The following is a 26426-nucleotide window of genomic DNA, read 5'->3' as shown; positions in this document are numbered from 1 at the left end:
ATAGGGCTCCTCCTCATAGGGCTCACCCTTTTGTATGCCACAGTCATCCTGGGATAACAGTGGCTTTGGCAGGCCTCTCTTTGACTTTCTTTCCCTGACCACACCCAGCTGTTAAGCTCCACTAACTGCAGGCTGATTGATCTATTGTCTTCAACAATGTCTTGGGGCATAAACTGCTCTACAAAGTGAGCCAATTTATTAGGGCTCCTTTGAAGAGATAGTTCCTGAGGTAAGTATTTAAGATTTGTTCTAACTACAGGAGGGTTCCTCCCAGCTGTCTTTCCTACTTTCTTTCTAGCAAACTACCTAGCCGTCTGGTTAGCCTTATATTTCCAATGAATCTGTCAATCTCCTCCCAATTTCCTTTCACCACAACCTGTACTTTCAGGCAGGAACTTCACACTGTTGCAAATTAAGTTGGTTCCTTTGGGGAGAGATTCAGAGCTCACTGTTATAAGCTCTGCATGTTCCTCTGGGCAAAATTCCTGAGCCTGGTTCTGATGCTGAGGGCAGAGACAACAGCATGCTTCTTTCTGAGTGACACCTCCTTGAGAGCTCAACTGGAGAGGACAGGGGAGCAGCAGACCCAGAACTCCTCAGCTGGCCTCTTCCAGGGAGGAACCTGTGTCCCACCAGCCAGGGCAAGTGCAACTGGGGCCCTAATATTCTCAATGGTGCCCTACCCAAGGTAGAGCCTCTGTCCCATGAGTGGGGATTGGGTGAAAGGAGGGAGACCCCACCTCTCGGCTATATTCACCCAGAATTTTGTCCCAGCGACATGTAGCTCAGGCAGGATGAGAAATGCTGACCTTACCCCTGTCTCTAGTGGGTAGACAGCCTTCCAACTGAGAGCTGAGGGAAGTGGGAGCTCCGTGTTCTTGGCTCCATCAGTTTGGAGGAGAGTTTCCATCTCTCTCCACTGAGAGTGGGAAGACAGGGAGCAGGTCTCGGTTCAAATCCCACAGACTTTCACTCTTCTGACTGAGTTTTAGTAGATTGTCCTGAATAAGTGTTCCTTTATTGACTGCATGCTCTTAGGACTATTTCCAGAGACTTTAAATGGCTGTTTTTTAAAAATAACCAGTTTCATTGAGGAGCAGGTCCCTAAAGCTCTCACACTGTCATGGCTGGAAGCAGAACTTCTTGATGAGTTTTTTATATGAGAAAAAGGATCTGAAACTCTAAAGTGTAAATCAGAGATACTACTCTTAACATTCCCAGGCTGAAATCCTAAAAAGTGATCCATACAGAGATCATGTATGGACTGCCACATCTATGGCTTACTAAATCAGAAGAGCTGTTCTGTTTTCTTCCCACATTTAGTCCTTCAATACCTTGGCAAAACATCTAAAATAAAAAATGGAGTCTGAAATGAAGTTTAAATTGTTTCATTTTTGAACTACTGTGAGGCATTCATCCTGGCCTATGATATAATTCAGCCTTCTAGTCAAGTTTTATGCCAGATCCAGCTGGACAGAAACTTTAAAAAGTAAAAGTTTTAGAACGCTTTTGGTAGTGTGTGTGTTTGTGTGTTTTAAAGAAATCAAGATGTTAAAAAGGATTATCTTTTAAAGTTATTGGTTTCTAAATGAGAATTGTACTTGCATCATATATCAAAGTATTCCCTAAGGTGAAGACATCAAATAAAATTTGAGTCAAATTTGCAAGACACACAAAGCTCATTTTGTTTTAGTGAAAACTGGAGTTTAACAATTTCAAATAACTAAACTAAGTGTAAAAGGCTTTCAGAACAAGCATCCATGCCTCAAGCTATTCCTAAGCATGGATTCACAGTATAGGATTGATGGTTCTATCTTGGCACATTTTCCTTGGGGGACTCTAATATGGAAAATTACCCGTTCATTTTCTATAGTCCACAATGGCAACCCTCAGCATGCATCCATAGCTGAGAAAGCACCAAACCAAACACCATAGGAAAATAGCCAACTTAGGAACTAAGGCCTAACGCAGGACCTGGCACACAGGAATTACTGAAAAAATATTTGTGGACTACAGAGATCTCTACTAATATGCCAAGTACATCCAACTTTGGGGAAAAAAAGTAAAAAGAAGAAATATTTCAAATGGTAGAATGGACTTTTGTGTTCAAATAAATTTATTTCACTCCATAAACTGGCTCCACAAGTGATACTACCTCCAAACCTAGTAACATTTTTATGTTCCCCCAAAAGGAATGTGTAAGATAATCACAAAGGCCCAATTTTAAAGAAAATAAATGATTAAAAAGTATATTGGTCTTTGCTTATGCCCCCAATCACACTACTATAAAAGAATATAGTATCACATATAATATATAATTAGCATATTCTTATATCATTATCATTTACTATAACAGGAAAGTTCAAAATACAGAAAAGAGAAATTAAAATATCATCCACAGTAATAATACTAAGTCACTGTTTTAGTGAATTTCCTTGTAGACATTCTTCTTTGCATAGTTTTTATTAGTTTTACATGGTTGTGATCATTCTGTATGAATACTTTTGTATTCTGCTTTTTCAGTAAATAACATTATGAAATGTGCTTGAGATTCTGCTCTCTAGTTAAGAGAATATCAAACTCAAAACCAAACCGTATGTACAAGTTATAGGAATTCTGGCCTCCACTCAAGCTCCAAGTCCCCTTTATTCATTTAACAGGTGCCTATTTTGTGCCACATGCAGTGCTGGGGACTGAAAATACAAAGAAAAGTAAGCCAGAATTTTTGTCCTCAAAGAGTTCTCAACTCAGTAATTACTCTCTGCCTTCACAGAAGTATGAGCTTACCTATGTGAGTTTGAAGTTAATGAAATAAACGCTTGAAATTTATTTTTAACTTCACTCTTTTGAGGAAAATTACTAAATACATAAAGATTTATCTCAGACAACAAGTGAAGTTTTCTGCATTTAATATGGTTGTATTCTTATCTTACAGGTGAAAGAGCTGCAATTCTTTTAATCATTTTATGACAGTATTTTTCAACATTTATTGCAATTAGTTCTCTTTATTGGCCTTGAGATCAGTTGTATTTTAGAAACCAATATAAGAGCTTTCATTTCCTCAAGCTGTAAATTTTCAGATTATTCATCATACCTCCCTCCATCCTACATATTTGCATGGTATATGTGTTTATGTGCTGGTAGATAATCACAGCCACCAACTGAGGTAGAGAAGATGTAAAGCAAACGCTTCAATAAGCACAGGTGCTTATACCCAAATATATCATGAGTCACATGCACCTGGAACTATTTGCATTCTATGCACAAACATTAGCAATTGTATCTGACTTTACTTCTCTGGAAAAATTTAAGCATTCCTAGTTGGTAATTTCCTTTGATATTTTCCAGTTTAAGTCTAGTTGCCTAAATGGTGTCTCAAGGTATGAAATAAGAGATAAAACAAGGTACTGAGTCATAATTTCAAACCTTCTGAGATATACCTCAAGTGGTAATGAGTGGGAGCCATGGAGCACTGAGCAGTGAAGGAGCTGCACACAATAGCCAGAAAACCTGTTCTCTATTCGAGGCTCCACCACTTACGAGTGATATGAGTGTTAACAAGTTGTCATTAACATAAGCCTCAGTTTTCTTATCCATAAAACTGGGATGGTGATATTCTCACCATACTTACAACATTACTGTATTACTAATGAAAAGCAAATCTTTCTAAAAATGCAAAATGCTACGTGTTAGGACTTAGGTCTAAGGATCATTACTTTATAACCAATTCCTACAAAGTTCGTATAATCAAGTTTTATTTTTTGAAAGGCTCTATTTCCTTACATTTACTTATAGGTTGCCACAAGGTTTTACATAAGAGAGGTGTGTTTTTCAGAGCAACAGCACCTGTAGTTTATTGAAAGGGGCGCTGCTGTTACCGAGGAGCTGCTGGTAGAAGGCTCCAGAGACATGTTTAGGAAAGAGAAAAAGAGAACTAGGGCAGCAAAACAAACTGGATGGTAATTTGAGTTCCTCTTATTTTAAGATTGGGTTTAATGTTGGAGACATGCCTACTATTCCATGCCTCTCTACACTGAGAACTTAAAAGGCTGTTAGGATGTAGAGCCTCTAGAGAAGTCCAATAATTTTGATTTCAAAGTCTTTTTAGGGACTTAGGCATGAAGAGTCTCTAATGGTTTTAACCCTTGGAGACTGAAATAGTTTTGTTTGCCAATGTTTTTCCATTAATGAAGATTACCTAGCTAGGTCCCTAATGACATTTGTTTATATCAGACCTCCCAGGAAGCAGCAATCTACACGTAATACTGAAAGTAACACTAGTACAGTAGTTACTGTCACCAAAGATTTAAAAGGCAGTAAAATACTTGGAAAATGTTAGGTTTTGCTACTATCCTACAGGAAACAAACATGTTTTATTAATAACTGTGTGGGAAATTTTTTTCCCCTTAACTGAAAGTCATATGGCGTGGGGGGGATCTCTGTCTTCATGCACTTATTTTGACCAGTAAAAGCACTACCAAAGATTCTAGTGTCAGATTTACAAGGCACCACAGAATCTATATAGTACGGATCCTCCCAACTAAACCAAATAGCAGCTGCCTTCCTAGCCTGAATACCTATCATGAGTATATTAAAAACATGTTCTTTTTAACACCCTGTTTCTTTTTTCTTTTCATGTAACTATCTCTCCCACTAGCACATAACAGTCTTTCTCCTTCTCCCTCTTCCTCCCTCTTTACCACAGCACAATATTCCATTATGCAAATGTATACAAGTTTCTGCAAATATTCCCTAATTGCTGGAGGCTTTATTGTTTCCAATCGTCTGCTACTATGTACAATGCTTCAGTGAATAACTTTGTTTACTTTATTTCAATCTGTCCACAGAATAGATCTAAAAGTGACACTGCCTGGTCAAAGGGCAAAACACATCTGTAATTTTGGTACATACCGCCAGTATATGCAAAGGTAGGAAGTAGGAAACAGAAGGGATGTGTATGTGTATGTAACTGGAAATATTTCATATTGCTAGAGCATAAATTACAAGGGAGAGAATCAACCAATAGGCTGCAAAAAGTAGGCAAACTTCAGATCACTGAGCATCTAGGTCATGTTAAGAAGCTTGAACTTTATCCTATAGACAAAGAAAGTTACTCAAGGGTTTTAAGGCTGGGCTTCACACAGTCAGATTGTTGTTACAGAATTATGGACAATAGACTGAAAGGGCATATAACTGGAAAAAGCAGGGATAGTTAGGAAACTGGTACAGTAATCCAGATGAAGGACTGAACTAGAGCCGGGGTTAAGGAGAGAATGTACTGAGAAATCTTAAGAAGCAAAGTGAGCAGGATGTAGACAGTAAATATGGGGGTGGAGGTGAATAGAGGGATGATTTCAAGGTATGATCAAACCACTACCAGCAAAGCACCGGATTCAAGCTATTTCTCTAGCAGCAACAATACGTTTACACAGATTCAGTCATGCTCTTACCTGGTCTTAGCATTTGTGAGGCCAGGGATAGCAGTATAGGGCCCAGCAAACAGACAGGCAGAACTGGTGAGCTTCTCCTTGAGCATCATGCTCTAATCAACTAAGTAAAGCAACCACAGGCGACCCCAACAGGCCAACATGACATTTCATAGCTCTATCTCTGATGCACCCTCTCATAATAACTCCTCTATTCCTAAGCCTCTTGACCCCATTTTCCTCTTTGCCCATGAAGTCAGTGACCAAGACAACTGCTGACAACATAAATAACTGCCAGTGCAGGGAACAGTATGTGGTTGAGGGGCAGCTGCATGAATAGCTGTTTTTCCAAAACTTAACCCAAAGCCAAGCTTTACTATAAACCCAATATTACAATATTAGCAATGCATTTTTGGCAGCCTGCAGTCCTGCCACCAAACAAAGTTAATCGCTGGAGATGAGAAGATATGGATGAGAGTCCCCTCTGAACCCTTCCCATTCCCCTGATTTATGCAAATGTAATGGTCCTATGGGGATGGAGCAGGAGGGTGTTATGTGTAATCCATACTAAACCTGGCACTTGTCTTTATTCTCAGAGTTTCTAAAAACCAAACTGAAGGGGAACTGAAAAGTAAACTATCAGATGAAATCAAGTCCACTGTTTATCAAGTCCATGAATGAAATACATACACATACAGACACACACACACACACACACACACACACACACACACACAGTAACACCAAGGCTTACCTTTCTTTTATCTTCATCTGTTGATTCAAATTTGAAAGTAGCCCTATGCTGAAGAGGGAAAAAAGGGAAACAGTGTCATTTTAAATACACAGATTTTTGATTTTGCTATGTTTAAAAATACCTAATGTCTATAAAAAAGTTGTCTTCCCATATCATGTCTCAAAGTTCTTATTAAAGTAAGAGAGGCATGTAAGCAAATAATTGTAAAGCAGTACAAAAGACTAAAGCAAAAATATATACAGAAGAGACATAGTACTGAGCCACTAACTACCAAGGGAAATCTGGAATTCTTTGCATATAGTACAGAACATTTGAGCTGGACCTTGAGGGATGAATAGGAGTTTGCCAGGCAAATGGAAAGCATTCTAGGGATGGAAACAAAGGCTCATCTGTGAAGTGGTATGATGTATTTGTAAAATAAGCAGCTCTGTCAGAGAGAAACACAGGACACATGTTAGCGGATGAGAGGAGTGGAGAAAGATGAGAATGGGAAAGTAGACTGGACAGAGATTTGGAAGGATCTTCCAATGTTGCTGAGGAGTTTGTACTTTCTTTATCATATGCAATAAGAAATCACCAGAGAATTGTAGATAGGGAAGAAATTGATAGACTGGCATTTCATAAAAGTAATTCTGTAAGAATGAGGGTTTAAATCATGGCTCCACCACTTATTAGTTAAGCAAGTAACAAATTATAACTGTATTTCCCATGTGAAAAGAGGGGGTACCTAGTTCACAAAGCTGCCATGAGGGTTAAAACAGCTACGACATATAATGTACCATCTCAGTGCCTGGAAGATAGTAAACACTCAGTAACTATTAGGATGATAATAATGATGATGCCAATGATATTGAGGAAAAATATTTGAAAGAAAAGAATGTCATGACTCTCCTAAAATGACTGGCAACACTATATTTTCCACTCTGTAGCTGAAATAGAGAATGGAGTAAGTTGAGCTGTCCACTGCCAGAGAGTGATGGTACCCAAAAAATAGAGCATAAAGTTCCTCAATCTCTTCTCAAGTTTTATTCAAGAGAACCAAGTGCTCTTACGGATCCTAAGTTTTCATTTAAAAAAAATCTTTACTGAACATCTCTCTGCCTTTCCTTTGTATTTCTCATTGGCAACATGGCAACCCACCAGGAGTTAAACACGGTAAGTACTAAAGATATCATCATTACAGGTGGCTCTGCATTGACAGCTTCGCAGAAGAAGCAATTTTTGAAATTAAATGAGATGGAGAAATGTTGACAGAGAACCAGTTCTGAAAGTAAGAAATGGTCAGAGGGAAGACTTAGAGGTAATGGAGAAGGGCCATTTGAGGAAACCTAAGAGAAGTTGCCTCACATACCGTTTGCAAAACAATTAAAATGGATGTCAGGTGGTAAGGCCTTGGATTTAAAAATTTATACCTGAATTGGCATATAGGTGACAGGCAACCAGGGGAAGACTCTGAAGGAGGTGTGAACTCATTCTGGAAGAATATTTTGGGTGGTAGTTTACAGGCCAGATCAAAGAAGAGCAAGACTGAGGACATAAAGCCCTCTGAGAAATGGGCATCAATAATCCAGGAGTGATATTGCTGGAGGCAGTACAAATTGACACCAACTTCAAAAATGAAAGTGATTTGGCAGCACCTAATAGAAACCATAAAAATATTCACAGCCTTTAACCCAGAACTTTTACTGCTAGAAATTTATCCTAATGAGATCATCCAGGGGAGAGAAAAATTATATATGTAATCATATTTACTGCAGTGCTATCGAGTATTATGGAAGAAAAAAAAGAGACAACCTGAATATCCAACAACAGGAGACTGATGAAATAAATCACTGTGCATTCATCTGAGAGAGTATTATACTGCCATTTTTTTAAAAATATGGCTAGGGCTTCCCTGGTGGCGCAGTGGTTGAGAGTCCGCCTGCCAATGCAGGGGACACGGGTTCGTGCCCTGGTCTGGGAAGATCCCACATGCCGCGGAGCGGCTGGGCCCGTGAGTCATGGCTGCTGAGCCTGCGTGTGCGGAGCCTGTGCTCCGCAACGGGAGAAGCCACAACAGTGAGAGGCCCACATACCGCAAAAAAAAAAAAAAAAAAGGTTAAAAAGTTCTATAACAACATGAAAAATTATTTATGATGGCAGTTAAGTGGAAAAATAGTAAAACATCAAACTGTATGTCTATGATGACAGTACCTACATAAATGTATGGATGATTTCAAACAAAGGCTTGAGTGTTAAATGCAAAAATAAAAACAACTATATAGGGTTGGTGGAATTGCTGGTGATTCCTTTGACAAAACTCATTGTTGGTATATTATTTTTATAATTAAAAGAAAAATTTTATATAAAAGGTAAATAGACTAATGAATGAGCAAGGAAAGAAAGAAAAGAAGAAAAGGAAGGAAGAAACAACAAAGACTATAACTTAGGAATCTACAGACCCAAGGTTTAGTAAAAACTAACATTGAATAAAAGATCAAGAATTATTAGATTGTATGGTTATAAACTGAAGCTTAGTAAAGGTTCACTACAAATGAAAACACATAATTGCACTTAGAAACAAGAAACTTAATTTTTGCCATTATATGTGAAATATTAATTCCACACATTATCTGGAATAAATGTACCTAGTTGCCAATGTAATAGTTTTCCTAAACTTTTTTTTTTTTTTTGCATTTATGGTAAGGGAACAGAAAAAGAAATCGTCTTTTGGAAAGCCCCTTGTTAAGTTATAAAAATATCTTTTAAAAGGTTTCTACATAAAATTATATCTCTCAAGGTGATAATTTAGAATAGTATCAAGGACTAATTTTTATTTTTCTTTTTAAATGCAAGGCTGATCCTGTTACAAAACCGCAACATTAAAAAAAAAAAAGAAATGAAGGAAGGAAAGCAAGCTTTCAAAAGCCCTAACTAACATGAGGGCTTAATTTAATTAGCAAATATACTGGTATTGTGAGGCAGTACAAATTGAATTTAGAATATGCCAATCCATTCAGAAGCAACCTCAAAGTGTAAAACAAAAAGTCCTCTTACATAGTCCAGGATATTTATATATCCTATTCAAATGTGGAGGCTGTACTTCTAGAACTGTCCCAATATTAGGTCCCTATCAATCAGGTTCTTCTAGCACATAAATAAAGACCTCACTGCTATCAGTGTTGTTTTCCTCTCTTATGAGGACTACTCTCAGAGACCTACATGTCTGTCTGTATCTTAAATAACTTTTACCTTTCATTTGGCCATAAACTTGCCACACTTCCATAATGGAATCCTACTGGAGCTTGCTAAGGGGTAATCATATGTCTAGGTGGCCTCTATGGCCACCAAGCCACCTCTCTGGTTATCAACATTGATGATGATGCTAGGCCTCAGTTTCTTCTCCTATTAATTGAGAGTGTTGGACCCAATTATCTTTGAGGTTCCTTCTTGTCTAAATACCCTGGATTCAAGGAACTAAGATACTACTATGCACCCTCAAGGCTCTCGATCACTGTTTGTTGTTGATAATCATAATGATGCCAACCAATCTCTCTACTAAATCTGTTAGCAGAACAAGTCCTAGGAGAGGAGAAGAAGCTTGGACAGCCTAGACTAGAGCAATATGTACTTCCCACATTAATAGCTCATTCTATTACTGGAGTGGGGTGACTGGGACCCAACAGTAGCCAAAGGAAATAGTCCTGAAAACCCTTTCTCTTCTGTGCTCAATAACACAGAATAGACAGTGGAAAGCCAACAGGGCCTTGCAAAAAGAGCCCTGGATATTGAATCGAAGACTAGGTCTGCCACTTCTAGCTATGTGCCCTAAGGCCTGTAGACAGTTACTTTGTCTTTCTGAACCTCAATTTCCTAGTCCTGAAAAAAAGGGAGAATACTTCAGTCACCCTCATAAGTTTTAATATGTGATGACATGTGAAAGCACGTAGGATAATACATAGTACATAGCAGGCACTCAATAAATGCTGTTAGATGAATTGAAAGTGAAAAAGGACAACCACTCTTCCTATTTTTAAAAAATACTTTCCTATGCTGAGTCAACTTGCATTATGCCCTTGAGAAACAGACAAGTTTCATTTTTTTCTAGGATAGATAGATCTTCCTTCTCCCCAAGAAAAGAAGGGTCAGTAAATGAAGGAAGAAATCTTGAAAATTAGAATCTCCTTAACACAGTAGAAATTAGATGTTACCTGGAGCCAGACGGGTAAATGTTACTTTAAACACGGTACAAGTATTTTGCTAACCATTAAAAAGTGCACGGGTCAAGGAAAGAAAGAATGGAGTATATTCTCTATTTTTTTTTTTTATCAGGCTATGTCAACTCCATGCCACATGCTTAATTCCTGACTTTTTTTGTTCAAAACTAACAGTTATGGGTTTTTCTTCAGTGCCAGGCACTGTTCTAAATGATTTACACATATAAGTGATTTAATCCTGACAACAAACCTATGATGTGGGTACTATTATTATCTCTGTTTGGCAGATGGGGAAACTGAGACACAGCAAAGTTAAGTACCTTGCTCTATGCCACGCGGATGGTAAGCCGGGGATCAGAGTTCAGGCAGTCTGGCTCCAGAACCCGTGCTCTTGCCGCAGGACCTCTTGAGCACCTTGACCATTAGTGAATGCCTCCTACATGCATTATGCACAGCGTTCAGCATTATACTTCACTTAATTCAGGTCTCATAATAACTTAGGTGATAGAACCCTATGTTACAGATAAGGAAACTGGGACTCAGCCTTAAAATAACTTGTCCATAGTCATGACACTAATAAATGGCAGATCTGAACCAAGATTTATCTGACTCCAAATTCCACCTTCTTTCCATTATACTTGCTGCCTTCTTTTGAGAACGACGAACCAATCATTCTCTCTCTACATCATTCATTTCCCTTCTTGGTTAGACTCCTCAATGCCCCATAATCACTTCACTCTAAACATTTCCCAAATCCATGCTTCCAGATAAGGAAAATGAGGCACATGGTAATAACCAGGTGCTTTTTCAGGGTTTCAGACTCCATTTCCCATAGAGCAGGGCAATTTAATTCCACCTCCCCATTCTTACTGCCAGACCACTGCAATCATGCTTCCCCTTCTTCTTCATCTGCCTCTAGTGTCTCCTGCCTTGAGGGGCAAAGCCCCACTGCCAACATAAAACTCAGCTATTTTCTTTGTACTCTGGACCTACTATAATCAGCATTAAACATGAGAGCTCTTCTCTGAAGGAGCTGGCTCCGCCGGTCCACGTCAAGACACAGCATTCTCAAGAGTGGTCCCCAAAATACCACCCCAGATGATACACACTGGGCATTACAACTTTAAAGCCATTCCCAATGTGAAAGGAGAGCTGGGGATGTCCAGAACTTAAGCTCTGACAGCACTTGGCCAGGAATGGTAAATGGAAACCAACCTGGAGGGAGATCAAGGAGAGGAAGAGATAAACTGGAGGAAGCAAATCTGGACTTCTAATTAGTTTAGCCATGAAGGGAAGGAGAAAATATTGAAGGAGGAGATAAGATCCAGTTCGAGGTTTTTTCCTCCTCCCTTCTGCATAGAAGAAAGTTCCTATTTATTGCTGGATACCTGGGATATAATAAGTGCTAAATAAACACTACTTGATTCAACACAATGGCCAAGTTTTCTGTTGTATTTCCTTCTTTTGAAAATCAGTTTGTAGCTGCCTCAAATCTTTTTTGGAAGGCAATTATAAATCAAGTTGAATGAATATACAGTCGGGCCTCCATATCTGCAGGTTTCACAACCGTGAATTCAACCAACCATGGATCAAAAATATTTCGAGAAAAAATTGGAGAAAGTTCCAAAAAGCAAAACTTGAATTAACTGGCAACTAGCTACAAAGCATTTGCATTGTATTTACAACTATTTACATAGCATTTACATTGTATTATTAGTAATCTAGAGATGATTTAAACTATAAGAGAGGATGTGGGTAGGTTATATGCAAATATTATGCCATTTTATATAAGGGACTTAAGCATCCATGGATTTTGGTATCCATGGGGGAGGTATAGGATCCTGGAACCAATCCCCTGCAGATACCAAGGGATGACTGTAATCTCCACAATATGTACATCTGTGCATTAAATTAATTTCTCCTAAATTACGCAGATATGCAACAGTAAAGCGTATCAGAAAGTGAGGAAGCTAAGATATGAATAGAACTGAATCCATGCATCCTCCCAAAGAAAGCAGCATGGTACTGTAAAAGAGCAGTCAGAAAACCCAGATTCAAATCTCAGCCCCATCTCTCAATGACTGTGTGGACTTGAGGTGACATCATCCTAAATTTTATCGTTTGTGAAATGGGAATACCACCACTTTCCTCATAGGATTGTTGGGAAGATTAAATGGGAGTGAAGGTGCCTTATTTTTTTTATCTTCTCCACATGGAGCAGAAATGGCATACTGGCAGCTCAACAATACAAAGTGTATGGAAGTGCAGTGGTGGGCACACAGCAAACACAGAAACACAGAAAGGGAAATTATGAATGGAGGCAAATGAAAGGAAGAAAGATGTTATATCTAGGGTGTGACATGGTGTTGGGTGTGTTTTCACAGAAGTCAGTTATTTCTATAAAGTGGTCTTCTAAATGGAAGAATAAAGGTGTGGTATGTTACCTTCAAGAGTGAGCATATAAAACTCCTGGAAGGTAAAGTAATGGAGAGCTAACGGGTCTTGCTTGAAGAGACATTCAGAGAAGTGACTGGGATATACAAGATACCTTTTTCATGCAGAGTTGTAAAGTGGAAAGAATAATACCTAGGTTGGAATCCCAGCTCAGAAGTATGACCTTGGGCAAGTTACTTAACCGATCTAGAATCTCAATTGCAAAATGCAGATAAAACCTCACAGGATTGCTGTCAAGATTAAAGGAGATAATGGATGGGAAAGCTGTTAATGTGATACAAACAACAGGTATTATTAGGAGTTAGTCTGCCCCCAGTTACAACATAGTATGTCCATGACCTTGGCGTGATTTCAGTTCCTAGTGCCTCGGTTTTCTCATCTATAAAATGGGGAGGATGATGCTATCTACCCTGTAAACTCTCTGAGAATCAAGTTGGACCATATATATGAGACATCACGCATTGAAAACTGTACAGTCCTGTACGTATATAAGGAACTGCCATCGTGGCTGATACGTTTTATGCATGTCAAGGCCCGTGTTTATACACAGAAACACGTTATTTTTAAGCTATGCAGGTGAGGAGGACTCGCGTGCATTTATGCATCCATGAGAGGGGCACAGACGCACGCTCACGGATTCCGGGGGTGTGACTTGCACGCTTGGGAAGAGGACCGTGGGACACACTGCTGGGCCGGAATCAGAGGGGTGGGCGCGAGGGTGGGGGCAGGGGGTGGGGATACAGGATGCACGGATGGAAAAGGCTGGGGGCACAAACACGCATGCCCAAGCCGGAAACGTTTTCAGGGGAGAGCAATGCGCATCCCCGGAATGAGGGGGGTTGGGAGGGATGCGATGTGCAAGCCCGGGGGGCGGCCCGAGGGTGCTATACCGCACGCCCGGGGCCAGGGCTCTTTACCTTATCGCTGTAATCCCTCAGGACCCGCTCGATAGCCCCCGCCTCGCCGGCCCGGACGATGTAGAGGGCGCGCTCCTCATCCATGGCCGCAGGTGCGGGGGAGCCGCGGCCGCTCTGCGCGCCCAAGCCGCTGCCTCCAGGTAAACGCCTCGCGCCCCCACTCGCTCGCTCGCTTCTTCCCAGCTTCCTTCCTTCCCTCCTTCCCTCCCTCCCTCTGCCTCCAACCCGCCAGCCTCCGCCCGGGCAGGCCCGACGTCACCGCCCCTCAACTTTCACCCCGCGACGTCACTGGTCCCCCAGCAAGCGGCGCCCCGCGGCCACCCCCGACAAGGCCCAGGACTCGGTAGAGGCCTGGCGAACGGCCTGAGGGGGCAGTCAGGCCCGAGGCCCTGCTAGCTCTCCTGCCTCTCCCTCCCTCGGAGAAGAGTCCAGCCTTTTAAATGTGCTTTCACAGACAGAACTGTTCTCTCCTGACCCTCTTCTATGAATCATTCTCCTCAGCTGACGAGAGCGACCCGGTTCTTCCCCGCCCCTCTAAGAGCCAGCAGCTAAATGGACTACAATTCCCTGCGTGCAATGGGGTCATTCCACTCTTCCATCTAAGTTACCGGAGTGCCGAATGGCATGTCGGGATTAGTAGTCATCCAGCGGGAAAGACTTCCCTCCAAAGGCATGCTGGGAAGTGTGGTCCTGCGAAGGCCGGAAACTGGAGTCCGGCGGCCGCCTGAGGCCAGCGGCCCAGAGACCGTTAGGGGGAGGGCCTAAGCGTCGGCTCTGCCTCCTTTTTGTTCCTTATGGAGCTGACCGTCCTGCTCGAGCCTTTGCTGGTTGGACTGGTTGACAGCCGCGGAGACTGGCACCCCTTGGTGGGAACTGTCATGCACCGGTTTAATTCCCTCTTTTCTCGTTCAGCGGTTTCGGTCTCTTTGAAATTCTTTCCTTCCTTCCTTGTTTGCGGTCATGCTATGTATTCAGCTACAATAATGTGGGAAATTGCAGGCAGTTCTCGGATAAAAAGGGGACTCGGCGGTTTTTTGCCTTAATAATAATAGCCGCCTTGTATCGCGTGCCGCCGGGACTGCAGACTCGGAGTTAGGTGATTTCTCACGACACTTGAGATTTTTGTGGAACCGTAGGAACCCGAATAGATTAAGTAATTTGTCCTAAGTCACATAGCCAGTAAATGGGGAATTCGAGATTTGTATCAGCGTCTTTCCCCAAAGGCAGCTGCTCTACAACCGCCGGTAAATGTGATAATACGGATATACTAGTAATGATAGTGATGGTGATGATGATGGAGGCTCACATTTGCTCAGTGTTCGCTACATGCAGACATTCTGTTAAATACTTTACCTGTGTTATCTCAGTCAATTTCTCACAAATTAAGTCAACAAATATTTGAGCATCTATGCTGTGCCAGGCACTGTTCAATACCGTTCAAAACTGTTCAGTATGTTTACAGTGGACTCAAAATGAAGCCCCTGCTGTTGTGGAGCTTCCATTTTAGTGCTTAACCCTATGAGGGAGGTACTATTCTCATTTTAATATGAGGAAACTGAGTATTGGAGAGGTTAATAGATTGATTTACCGAGGTTGCAGAATTTGGAAACTGAATTTGAACTTGGAACCTATCTATGCTCTTTCTGCTCTCCCAAGCTAGTTGCTAGAGAGTGGATGAATTCTCCAAGTAACTTTCAGTTTTCCATTCCCAGCAGCCTTTACCAGAATCATCTTTCATGCCAGCCCTGCTTGCCTCTCCCTCTTGAGCTGTGCTAAAGAGGAATTAGAGGGTTTTTTTTTCTATGTGTCAGACATTGTGCTAGGCTCTGAGAACTTAGAAATAAAAACAAGTATGCAATCTGAGCTCATGGAGCTTTTGGTCTTTCTGTGGATTAGACTTTTCACACAGCAAACCTTTATTGAGCATATTTGTTGAGCCAGGTATTGGGGTAAGTGCTGTGTCCATAATAAAGTCAGAAAGATTTTAATCTATCTCTTTACAAAGCACGTTCATGGAAAGGTCACGGTATAGTAAGCTGTATTCCTTAGGTAATAGTAATATCTTCCAGTTATTTTTTTAATCATTTACGAAACATTTTAATATACACCGTCTCAGTGGATCATTGAGGAAGGTATTGTTCCCATTTACATATAGGAAATCAGGCTCAGATTAGTTAGATTACACCAACTGGGACTCACACTGAGAGCTGTAACGTAAAATATTCGGGTGCTTACTCTCTGTCCAGTACTGTACTACGTGCTTTTTGGGTAACCATATATTTATTTTTGGAGCAAGGGCTCCTGCGCAGGATACTAACAAGCATAAAGTATCTGAGTAGAGGTTTCTTTTAAAGAGGGTCTTATACACATGTGTTTGAAATGCCTGTTTACCAGAAATAGGCTATGTTTTTAGGCTCCAACCCTGTACTTCCAAAAAGAGATTTAAAAAATGTGAAACCACATGAATTAATGGCTTGGGAAATTGTACTTTAGTAAATCTTAATTAAGCACCAATATTCTGATTTTATAAATCAAAAGGATCTTTGACTCTAATTCAAGTCATCCTTTGACCACTGACGAGACTCTGGTCCCAGAAAAATTAAATGACTTGTCCAAAATCAATAGTTAAAAGCAGACTCCGGGACTAGAGCCTAGACTAGCTAAATCCTGGGTCACTACATCACTTTACCTCCCTGAATATTTAGTTATGTGATACTTTCAGTGACTAGAGTCTCTGGTCCAGCGGTAACTCCAGTTCCTGTTGATTCTTGCATGGCTTGGTGCCAAGGAATTAGGATTTAGAGCCTGGGTAATCAAAGCAACAAATATTTATTCACAAGTCACTGCTCTGAGATGTAGCAATATAATTCTGTACATATATATGAATAGTGCTTTACTGTTCTCAAAATATCTCCACGTAGATCATCTGATTTAATCCTTGTAATAGCTGAAAAATGCAAGGTCAGTAGGACAGGCACTATCTTCCTTTTTATAAAGAAAAGGGAAGTTCAGTGTGTTGATTAGCTTGCTCATAAGCAATAAGTGTGCTAGTAAGTGGTATAGTTAAGGGCTAGAAACACTGGGCTCTGATAGCATAAAATGTTATGAACTTATAGGTCAGGGCCAATGAAAAAACCCTGCAAATAGTTACTAGTCATTTATTTTCGACTTTGATATATCCTGCGGTGGCATTTCCTCTGCCGTGACAATGGACTAGTTGGAATGTGCCAAATTGAGGGTCTTAAAGGAGCACCTGGTGCTAACAGCTTTTAGAATCCAAATCTTTCACATGTAATACTTTTTATACATTTTCTTTAGAAGAAAGCAGAAATTAAAAAACTAAACAGCTTGGTCTAGTCGCTACAGCTCCAGAACTGGAGTTCAGAGAATTTTGCTAATTCAAGATACAAACTGTCACTCAACAACCACTGTGCCACTATGTGAGGCTACTCTCTCAATCTCTCTTAAGCCATAGTGTCCTCAGCTGTAAAATAAAGGGACTGATCCAGATAGAATCTTGGTTTTCTCTCAGTTCTAAAATTTTGTGATTCTAAGGACAACAACAAAACCACATTTGAACACGCTCATTCTTTAGACAAATCTGTTAATGAGAGTGAGGTTGTACATATCAATGTGTGCAAATCAAAATATCAATATGATACATGCAAATCATTGCTTGGGCATACCTGCAAGGATTCTGATTCAGTTGATCTGTGGTGAGGCCTGGGTATTGGTAGTTTTAAAAGCTTCCCGGTTGATTCAAATGAACAGCCAGGGTTGAGAACCACTGGACTAATATTCTGGTAGAATATCCACCACTAAACTAATTTTTTGCTAGACTACCAAACTTAGGTGCACGTGACTCACTAATTAGTCTTTGAGAAATCAGAAAAATATAGCAAGGTAAAAGTTATCTTAATTTCATTTTCTATCAAGAATGAAGTCTCCCTTTTGTAGCAAAGTTAATTAACATGATTTGTACCTTTAACAAATATTTGGTGCTCATTGGAGCACAGCATTGTCTTAGGTACCATAAAAAAGAAAAACAGTAAAATCAATTGATCCTGTTCTTTGGGGATACAAAAAACATCCAGGCAATCAGCAAATCGTTTCTACTGATAAGTAGGAACAAATTAAATGTAAATATTATGCAAATCAAAGTAAGATAAACATTGATGGAAGAAGAGTAATCAGAGAAGCCTTCTTGGAGGAGGAGAACTATACAGAGAATAGTACAGAGAGCTTCGAGGGTTAGCAGATAGGGAGAAATGCCAGGAGAGAAGTTCAGGAGGCCAAAACTAATGAAACACTTGTTGAGAAATAATAATCAACTTGGTTGAATTTGAAAGCCAGCAAGGGAGATTTCCTTAGAGGTCAGTTGGTCAGCAGGATAAGGAAAAATTAAATCTGAGAGACATTTTATTATCACTTTTGACTCTATAACCAGCCAATCCAACTTGAGCTTACAACGTGTTACATTCCTAAAAACTATCTCACAATACCATACGACACAAATAGAACTGGGAGACAGAAAAGGGTCTGTTGCCGACTGGTGTCAAACCCTTGTGCACGTTATTTTAATTTCTCAGGATCTTATTTATAAAATTAGAGTTTAATTAGATGACTTAAGAGCTTTTTTTTTTAACTCTTAGAAATTTATGACTACTTGATCCAGGCTTTCAGCACCTTTATGAGGTTCCTCCACAGTATTCCCAGTATTCTAATTGCTAAAATTGAGCCCATGCTGTTAGTCCTTGGCAAATTACCTATAGTTGTTCAATACTGATTGACTATCCACAGTGGGGCTCTCAAATTAAGCACACAAAATGGGCGCTGCCCTTTAGGAGTTTTTATTTATCCAAGAGCTGGAATGTGGGTCAGACCTATTTGCATCTCGCTGGCTTGGAATCCCATCCAAACACCTCTTGGGAAAACCCAGCGCTTTGGGTGGCAATGCTGTAATGTGGCGAAAGAAGTTGGACTGGGAATTGGAAAACCTGGTGTTTAGTCCAAACTCACTGTGTGAGTCTCAGAAGCCCATCATTTGTCAAATTCCTTAAAACCCTTCTGGCAACCAGTTTTTTGTATCTCAGAGGAAGACTTGAAAGCCAAAGGACTCTACTTGCCCTCTTTGAGCATTGATTTTCTCAACTGTGATGAACATAATAATATCTACTTTGCAGGATGTCTTTAGGGTTAAAGGAGATGGCTGTCAGAGTGGCCAGCACAGCAGACCTGGCATGGAATAGCCACTCAAATGTTAGCTGAACTGGAATACAAAATGCAACCTCCCTCACAATGATGTTGGAAGATGTGGGGACAAAGGTCATGTTATTCCTATCGATGCACAAATGCTTGAGTTTTGTTGTTGCTGGTGTTGTTTTTAAGAACACAAAAGTAATTCCAACACACTGCTTTGATCTTTAAACCTTGTAGTTAATGTCTTTAACACTGGCACGCTTTGACATAAGACAGTTTGGGGATAGTGACTGTCATATATGTGTGTAGGTAAGTAAGGAGCCTAAAACACTACACACACACACACACACACACACACACACACACACACACACACACACACACACACACACACACACACACACACACCCCATATCAATGTCTTTGCAATTAAGCTTTTGAGATTCACATGTCAGAGGAAATATATTCTCACAGCCCTTCTTCCAGTCACTTCCTTTTTAGCTCTGTATGCAGTAAAGCGTTAATTTACTTACCAACATTTGACTAAACTCTTAAGGTTCAACCCTAGGAGGAGGTGGCAGTGGACAAAGGATTATTGTCATTCATCATCAACACACTTTAGTCTTCCCCTCCAGTTGCCTATGAAGGATTAGCATTTCCCTGAAAGGAGGAGGACAGAATAAATTGCATCTCCCGCCAAAGAACTGCCGGCTCCTTTCAGCTGGGGGCGCATACCGGGAGCTTTTCCCATATTAGTCAGCTCTATCGAAACTTTTGGGCAGTGCCTGCATCTGACTTTCATGGGTTTCAGGGTCAGTCAAAACAGAATTGTAGGGTTGTCGAGGTCAGAGGCCACTGCTGTCAAAGGGTAGTGACCTGAACAGCAAGAGGGAGCCAGCGCCCCCCTCCACCCCCTCCAGTGACTTCATTCTAGTGAATACTTGGCTCATTGCACCTCCCCTGCAGAGCTTTTTTTTGACCTAGTAATAAAAATCCTCCTGTGACCTGGTATTTTTTTTTACATTATTATTTTCTTTTGTTCCTGTTTCTCTATAGAATGACCAAGTCTTGGTCCTTGATAACGTATTGGTTTGTATGTACCCTGGGAAGTGATGGAGGGAAAACTGGTCTGCTGTTAACTTACAGTGAGTGGATGCCACCTCAGGTGCAGCTTACAATCTGCCTTCATTTAACACACAAAACTTTCCCAGAACTTCTGAAACTCTCGTCAACCCAGCAGATTCTCTTACCACGGTCAAGGTTGATTTAAAAACTGCAAAGCCGCTTAGGAGAGAGGAATGGGGGTGGGGTGGGGCGGGAACAAAAGTAGGAAGGAGGAAGAAGGCAGGGCGCTATAGCAGAAAGAGCACAGGCTCTGGGAGTGGGGCAACGTAGTTTCCACATCCCAGCTCTGCCATTTACTGTGTATGACTCTGGCAGGGCACTAAACTGCTCAGAGCCTCTGTCTCTCCACCTGTAAAGAGAAATGATTATACCACTGACACTTCTCAAGGAGGTTTTGAGAAGCGGAGATGATGCCTCTGACGGGCCTGGCACGCAGCAGACCCCCAGAAACGGAAACCTCTATGGAGTGAGGCAGAGCTGTTTCAGGAATGGACCATATGTCACTCAGTGTGAGATGAGGAAAGCGTGTCTCATTTAAAGCTTGTCCTTCTGTCTTGATTACATTTCAGTTCTTAAGAAGACATCTTGCAGTTTGTTTCCGAGAGGTGTAGCCCGGGCCAAGACATTTCGGATTCCATCTCTGGTGGGGGCATCGTTTGGCAGTTCTTTGAGAATTCACTCTTCTGAACTTCTTTCAGTGGCTTTCCCTTCTATCAGGAGACTATTTTAAATATCAAGGATCAGCACTGCAGCTGCTTCTGAGGCTGATGCTCTCACCCCTGCTGTCTCGGTCAGACCTCGTTATTTTTCGTAATAGCTCTTAAAACAACTGGTTTTAACTCTGGAGGCATTTATGATGACAAACGGAGGAATAAAACTGGGGAGCCCTATTTCTCCCACCCACCCTCTCTCTTCACCCACACTCTTTTCCTAGCAACAGCTCTTTTCTCAACTCTTGGGCCTACGTCTTCCGTCCCACCTACACCAGTAGCAGCAAAATATGGGGGTGAGAAGGCTGGAGTGGGGGGTGGTCGAGGTGCAGGAGGAGGAATGGGGGAAGAGCTTCAGGGAGGAGGCTGATGAAGCACAAAAGGTTCTGACCTCCTTGGAAGAAGAGGAAACCACAAGGGCTGGCTTAGCTTGGGAGGCTGCCAAGGAACTGAAGCAGAGAAGGGCCAGGTTAGGAGGGCAGGCGGCAGAGTGGTAGGGAGGTGGGCTGGGCTGAAGGACAACCAAAACAGTACAGTCAGGGAGAGGTTTGTCAGCTGTGGGGACACTGTGAACAGTGTGGATGACTGGCATCTGCCAGTCTGTAAAAAAGAAACTTGGGGTGCCTATTCGGGGAAGAGCAGTCCCTGGATCTTAGAACTTCAAGGTGGAAGCGGTGGTGTTTCTCAACCCTGGCTGCATATTAGAATCATCTGGGGAGCTTAAAAGGCTACTGATTCCTCATCACATTCCAGCTCGAGTATTGACTGTGGGTGGGTCCTACCTATCAGTATTTTTATAAAGTTGACAGAATAACTCTGACGGGCAGCCAGTGTTGAGAACTGCTGAAGTCCAGTCCTACTTAGAGCAGGAATGTCCCTTCTGTAACATCTCTGGTGGAACCAAGATTTAATCTCAGTTCTACCTCACTTTGAAGCCAGTAAGTACATCCACCTTTTTTCTTTTAAGCTTCCTATGATGATGATGTGCATACTTCAGACTCTTGACTAAGTCTGAACTCTGAGCTTCAAGAGATCTACAGCTGCCCCTCCCCACACTCTTTCCCCTGTAATAAAGGGAGACTAGCCCCTTCCCATGATTTTTTAAAAAATCTTTCGATTCTGCCTTTAAGGGGTATGAGAAGCTGGGACAAATAGCCTGTTTGTTTTTGCTCTTTCCTTCTCCAGATTCACTTCAGACATTTTGATTGATGTCACTTTAAAGCAAATATTCAGGACAAGTCTGGAGGGAGGGGGAAATAGCAGGAGACTGCCATCCCCAGTGGAGTCGTGTAAGAGAGGCTGGGGTTGGATACGAGGAAGAGGTGTTGCTTGGTGATGGTGGTGCAGGTATATGGGACTCAGCTCCTGGGCATGAACCGCAGTCCGTTTCTTTAGCACCAGCTGGTGGAGCCGTCGCCTTCTCTCTCATTGCTGCCTTCCTGAATCACTGCCCAGCTGCCAGTCTGTTCTTTGTTTTCCCTAAGCTGTCCACCCTCCTCACCCAGATCTGCCCGCCCTGGTCCATCAGCACACAGACTATAATTCAGGATGTCACAGTCATAGAGGAGGTCCGCTCGAGGTCCAGTGGGGAGGTGACCCCTCCAAGGTCACATGGTGGCAAAGCCACGGCTCCCTTTCAGTTCTCTTTCCATGATTTCGGCCCCTCTCCTCAGTGAGGTTGGGCTCACTCGATGGCAGACAGTTTTGATTGGTCTGTAACTGGGTTGCTGTCTCCGAGGGGCCACAGATCCCCTTTCTTTCCAGACCTGGGCTATACTAGAGGCCTGACAAGGACACAGCAGGATGGGTGCCTAGGACGCCACAGGCCTGTGACGTGGGCGAGCCATCCTGGCTGCTGTTCATGACTTCAGCCAGCTTCAAGCTGGCCAAGTCCTTTTCAGAGAGAGTCCTGAAGAGGGCAGGGTCCCTTTATTGCCAAGACTCCTCTGTGCACCCTCTGACAAGCGGCTGGCCCTGCTCCCAGCTGCCGGCCTTGCCCATTCCCTTCCTGGTGGCTGGCTAGGGGCCACCAGAGGGAGAGAAGATGCAGCTGAGTCATGAGCTCACAGCAGCTGTTGTCTTCTTCTAATCAGATCCCTCTGTGTTCTGAAGTGGAAGCTTTAGAACAATTGGGAACATAAGCAGTATGCTAAACTCCCAAGACATGGGGACCTTGTGCTCTGGAGAGAGCGTCCAGTGGCCACTCGCCTCATCTGAAGCTGCCTCCTTCCTCCTACGGCGCCGATGACTCCCGGTTCTCCGCTGTGCTGTGACGAGGAGGCCCTTGTTCTCTCCTCTGCAGAGTTCCTCGAGCAACCGCTCTATTTTCTGGGATTCAGGCTCTTGTTGATCGTGACTATTTTTGCCTAAACATCTGCGCATTTAAAGAGCTTGTGGTTGTTACTTGTACATGGGTGTTGTTTATTCTGCGCTGCTGCTACCTGGCTAGAGAATCTGGCAATTGCTTAGTTTTTTTGTGCTTAGTAGGTCGAAAGTCAGACTTACTACACCCATCCGTTTGTGGAGCACGAGCTTTGGATTGCAGGAGAGCAATAGGTCTGGTTATCCTCAGGCTTATTTTCAGTGACTAAATATGAAATTTTATTCGTCCTCTCCCTTATTTGCCTCATATAAAACCAACTAATGGACCTTGGCTGAAAGAGCAAACTCATTTACCATCAGAGAGTGAAATCCAACATCTGCTTCCTTTTGGTAGAACAACATAGCTATTTTTTTTTAAAGGGGATGCTATGTAAAATGTATAATTTTAATCCTAAAATTAAAATTTCAGGTATAAGTATGTTATGTAATAGCAAGTAAGAGCTTGGCTTTAAAAATAAATCTTTCAAAATGCAAATTGAGTTGTCAAATTCTCATGCCTTTTAGTTAAAATAGTCACTACTGCCATTTCTGGAAATCTGTGGCTCTGAATTCCTCATAGATCCTAGACTCTTACCATTTGGGCAAAACATTTAATCATTTTCCCTCTTGTGTCCTCACTTCCCAACCCCAGAATCAAAATGCAGTTTTGGAGAAGAATTTGTTGGTACTTACTAAGTATTTAGTACTGTTACTGTTCTTTTCCACAAGTTTATTGGCATTTAAAGCACTGTGCTTGAAATATCTTTACAACCAGTGATCATTAAAGCATAATGAACTAAGTACCAGGGGACCTCTTAATGATGCTGGTATTGAAGAATAATATTCCCTGCAAGAGCTGAAAGGCTCCTGCCCTTTGCTGACACTAGCCATCATGAAAACTTCAGGTAAATCCTTGTATGTAGAACTGGTTCCCTACATCAGGCTGTGGGTGCTAAATCGTCGTTTAAGGACTGCATGTGTGGCCTATCCACATTTTAATGATGACAAGATCACAGGGAGCTGGATAAGCACAACCACAGAAGACCACTTAGTTTTGTTTCGCCTACTTATACCCTAAGTATTCAGAATGTCATTTATATTACACACACACACAGGTCATTATCAAATACAAAATGAAAATGAAGAAAGCAGGTCATTCCAATACTTTTTATTTGAGTGTGAAACCATTCATATCTTGCACAACTGTACAGATAAAACTATGTCCATTTTAGCTGTAGACATGATTATCACACTGAGTGGTGTGATCAAATGTTTTATTTACAGAACAACTGCTAAAACATCCGATGTCATGTTTCCATTTATTTCTTACCCATAGGGTAATAGGTCCACCATAATTTCTTGGTGTTTTTTATAATACAGAAAGAAAACCTATGTTAATCTCTAACAAACCTCACAAATTGCTACAAATCTAACAGAAAAATGCCTACGAAAAGATTTTCCAAAAGTACAATACATTTTTATTTCCACACATACACAGTATAGTATAGGTTCAAAGGCACAGCTTTGATTTTTTTCTATCAAAGTGTCGGAAATTATTATAGTCTTATGAAGGAACCATGAAAGTCATTTTCACACTTGGTGCTTGGTAAGTTAAAAGTTTGGTCCATTCGGTTTCACAGAGTTAATATAGCAGAGCTGAGTATGATACTCAATGCCATAAATCCACATTCTCTCAGAACTTTAAAAACCCCTTTCCTGCCTTTTGCTGACACTAGCCATTGTGCAAACTTAGGACAAATACTTGCATGTAGAAGAACCGGTCCCCTACAAACCTCACTCAACTTAAGGCATACAGAACAGGCCTCTTCCTTCCCCCTAAACAGTGCTTACATTCCAAGGCAATGCAGGTACTGTGACAGACATAAGTGTAACAGGGAATCTAGAGTTTCCAGATACCTCCACTTAGCCCTGGTGCTCCAGGAAGCAGTGACGACACCACCAGGAAGAAGGGATGCTTAGGACATATCTGAGGGGGCTGTCTGTTGTACAGTAAGATGACAGCCAGATGGAAAGGTGAATGCTCTTGGTTAAATTATGTGCCCATCCAAAAGCACAAACCAGATTCCGTCTCTAGTATCCACCCTTCAAGACTAAAGAGCTTCTGTCAACAGGAAAATAGGTAATTTACTGGCAATGGTTGCCAACATAAAGTGAAGGCATGGAACAGAGGGAAAAGGGACAGGTCGGCCTGCCCGAGATAGTGCTCTATACAAACAGTCAAGTCTGGCTTGGCTACAGGAACCCAACCTCACTGACTTTTAGTGAGTCCCATTTCTGAACTAAAGTTTATCATCCCACACTGAATCCCAGCCTCATATTCATTAGGAAGATGGACGCCTAGGAATAGTCCAGGAGTTATGATGTATTGAGATAAAATTCTTCTGGGGGGTGGGTGTTGAGTTTATTATTATTATTATTAATTATTATTAATATTAAATATGGATTTCTATGAAAGCAGTCACTTAGCCCATCCTGTGGAGGCCTCTCCGTTGATGTAAGCAAAGCCAGGAAAGTGTTGCATGTGCTCATACTCAGAATTCCTGCGCGTGGTCAGGGGTGTGTACATGTCACTAGAGTTTCCATACCTTGTGGAATGCACAGACGGGCTTGTGTAGCACGTGTTGGCTGTGGGCACCTCTGGCCATCGGGGGGTGACTGGGGTAGGATGCAGTCTGGGAGTACTGCTCATCAAACAAGGTTCCATCCGGGAAGTGGGGCTATTAAACGGGTACTTGTTGAGGGGAAAGAAATTCCACAAAGTTAAAATTAGCTTGAAGTTGCACATACACAATATCAGTCATGTTCACAGTTTAAGTTAAATTTCTTAAGACGCTGTTAATGAAAGTTGATGGGAAGTAATCAGTGAAATTCTGAAAGACTGACTCTTGGTCTAGGAAGTATATAACAGGAGAAATGCAAAGGATTTCACAGCCAGAGCTAGGCTGATAGCCACTCAACCAAAAATACTGACTTTTTGTGCTCTTAATCTGCAATATTTGGGGAAGTCAAACCCAAAAGAAGGAATAACCCCACTGTGAATACAGGAGACAGGGGGAGAGGGAGAGGGAGAGAGAAAGAGAGAGAGAGAGAGAGTGTGTGTGTGTGTGTGTGTGTGTGTGTGTACAGGAGGAACAGCATGTCCAAATAGATACAGATATATGGATGGATGGTTTTGAGCTTTATCATTTTAGGAGATGTGATAGGTCCCACTCCATCAACCCAAGAGAACAATACTGCCAAGAAAAACACAATGACATCATTAA

General features: G+C 41.6%; 2 protein-coding genes across 7 annotated transcripts in view; both read right to left on the bottom strand.

Annotated features, from left to right (window-relative positions):
* Positions 1-14268, bottom strand: part of RIC8B (RIC8 guanine nucleotide exchange factor B) — a 120992-nt gene extending 106724 nt beyond the window's left edge. For 4 of the 5 annotated variants that reach the window (XR_014297421.1, XM_082665653.1, XM_082665655.1 and 1 more), the window contains exons 1-2: positions 13748-14268; positions 6181-6228 (exon numbers count right to left, since the gene is read on the bottom strand). Coding sequence is in view for 3 of the 5 variants with exons in the window: in XM_082665653.1 (XP_082521779.1) it covers positions 6181-6228; positions 13748-13831 (132 nt within the window). In the remaining 2 variants the exon portion in view is untranslated. Of the gene's footprint in view, positions 1-5450; positions 5561-6180; positions 6229-13747 lie in introns of those variants that run through there. The other variant, XM_082665656.1, reaches the window with a different exon arrangement.
* Positions 14269-25621: 11353 nt separating this feature from the next.
* The window catches only part of RFX4 (regulatory factor X4), a gene marked incomplete at both ends in the record, with an annotated part of 163897 nt that continues 163092 nt past the window's right edge, over positions 25622-26426 (bottom strand). For both annotated transcript variants that reach the window (XM_082666389.1, XM_082666390.1), the window contains one exon: positions 25622-25894. In XM_082666389.1, the coding sequence (XP_082522515.1) occupies positions 25622-25894 (273 nt within the window). The remainder of the gene's footprint in view (positions 25895-26426) is intronic.

The sequence above is a fragment of the Grampus griseus genome (genome assembly GCF_964374135.1).
Source record: "Grampus griseus genome assembly, chromosome: 11".
In the NCBI taxonomy this organism is placed as follows: domain Eukaryota; kingdom Metazoa; phylum Chordata; class Mammalia; order Artiodactyla; family Delphinidae; genus Grampus; species Grampus griseus.
The sequence above is the reverse complement of the archived record's forward strand: the minus strand, read 5'-3'. Positions and strand labels throughout refer to the sequence as shown.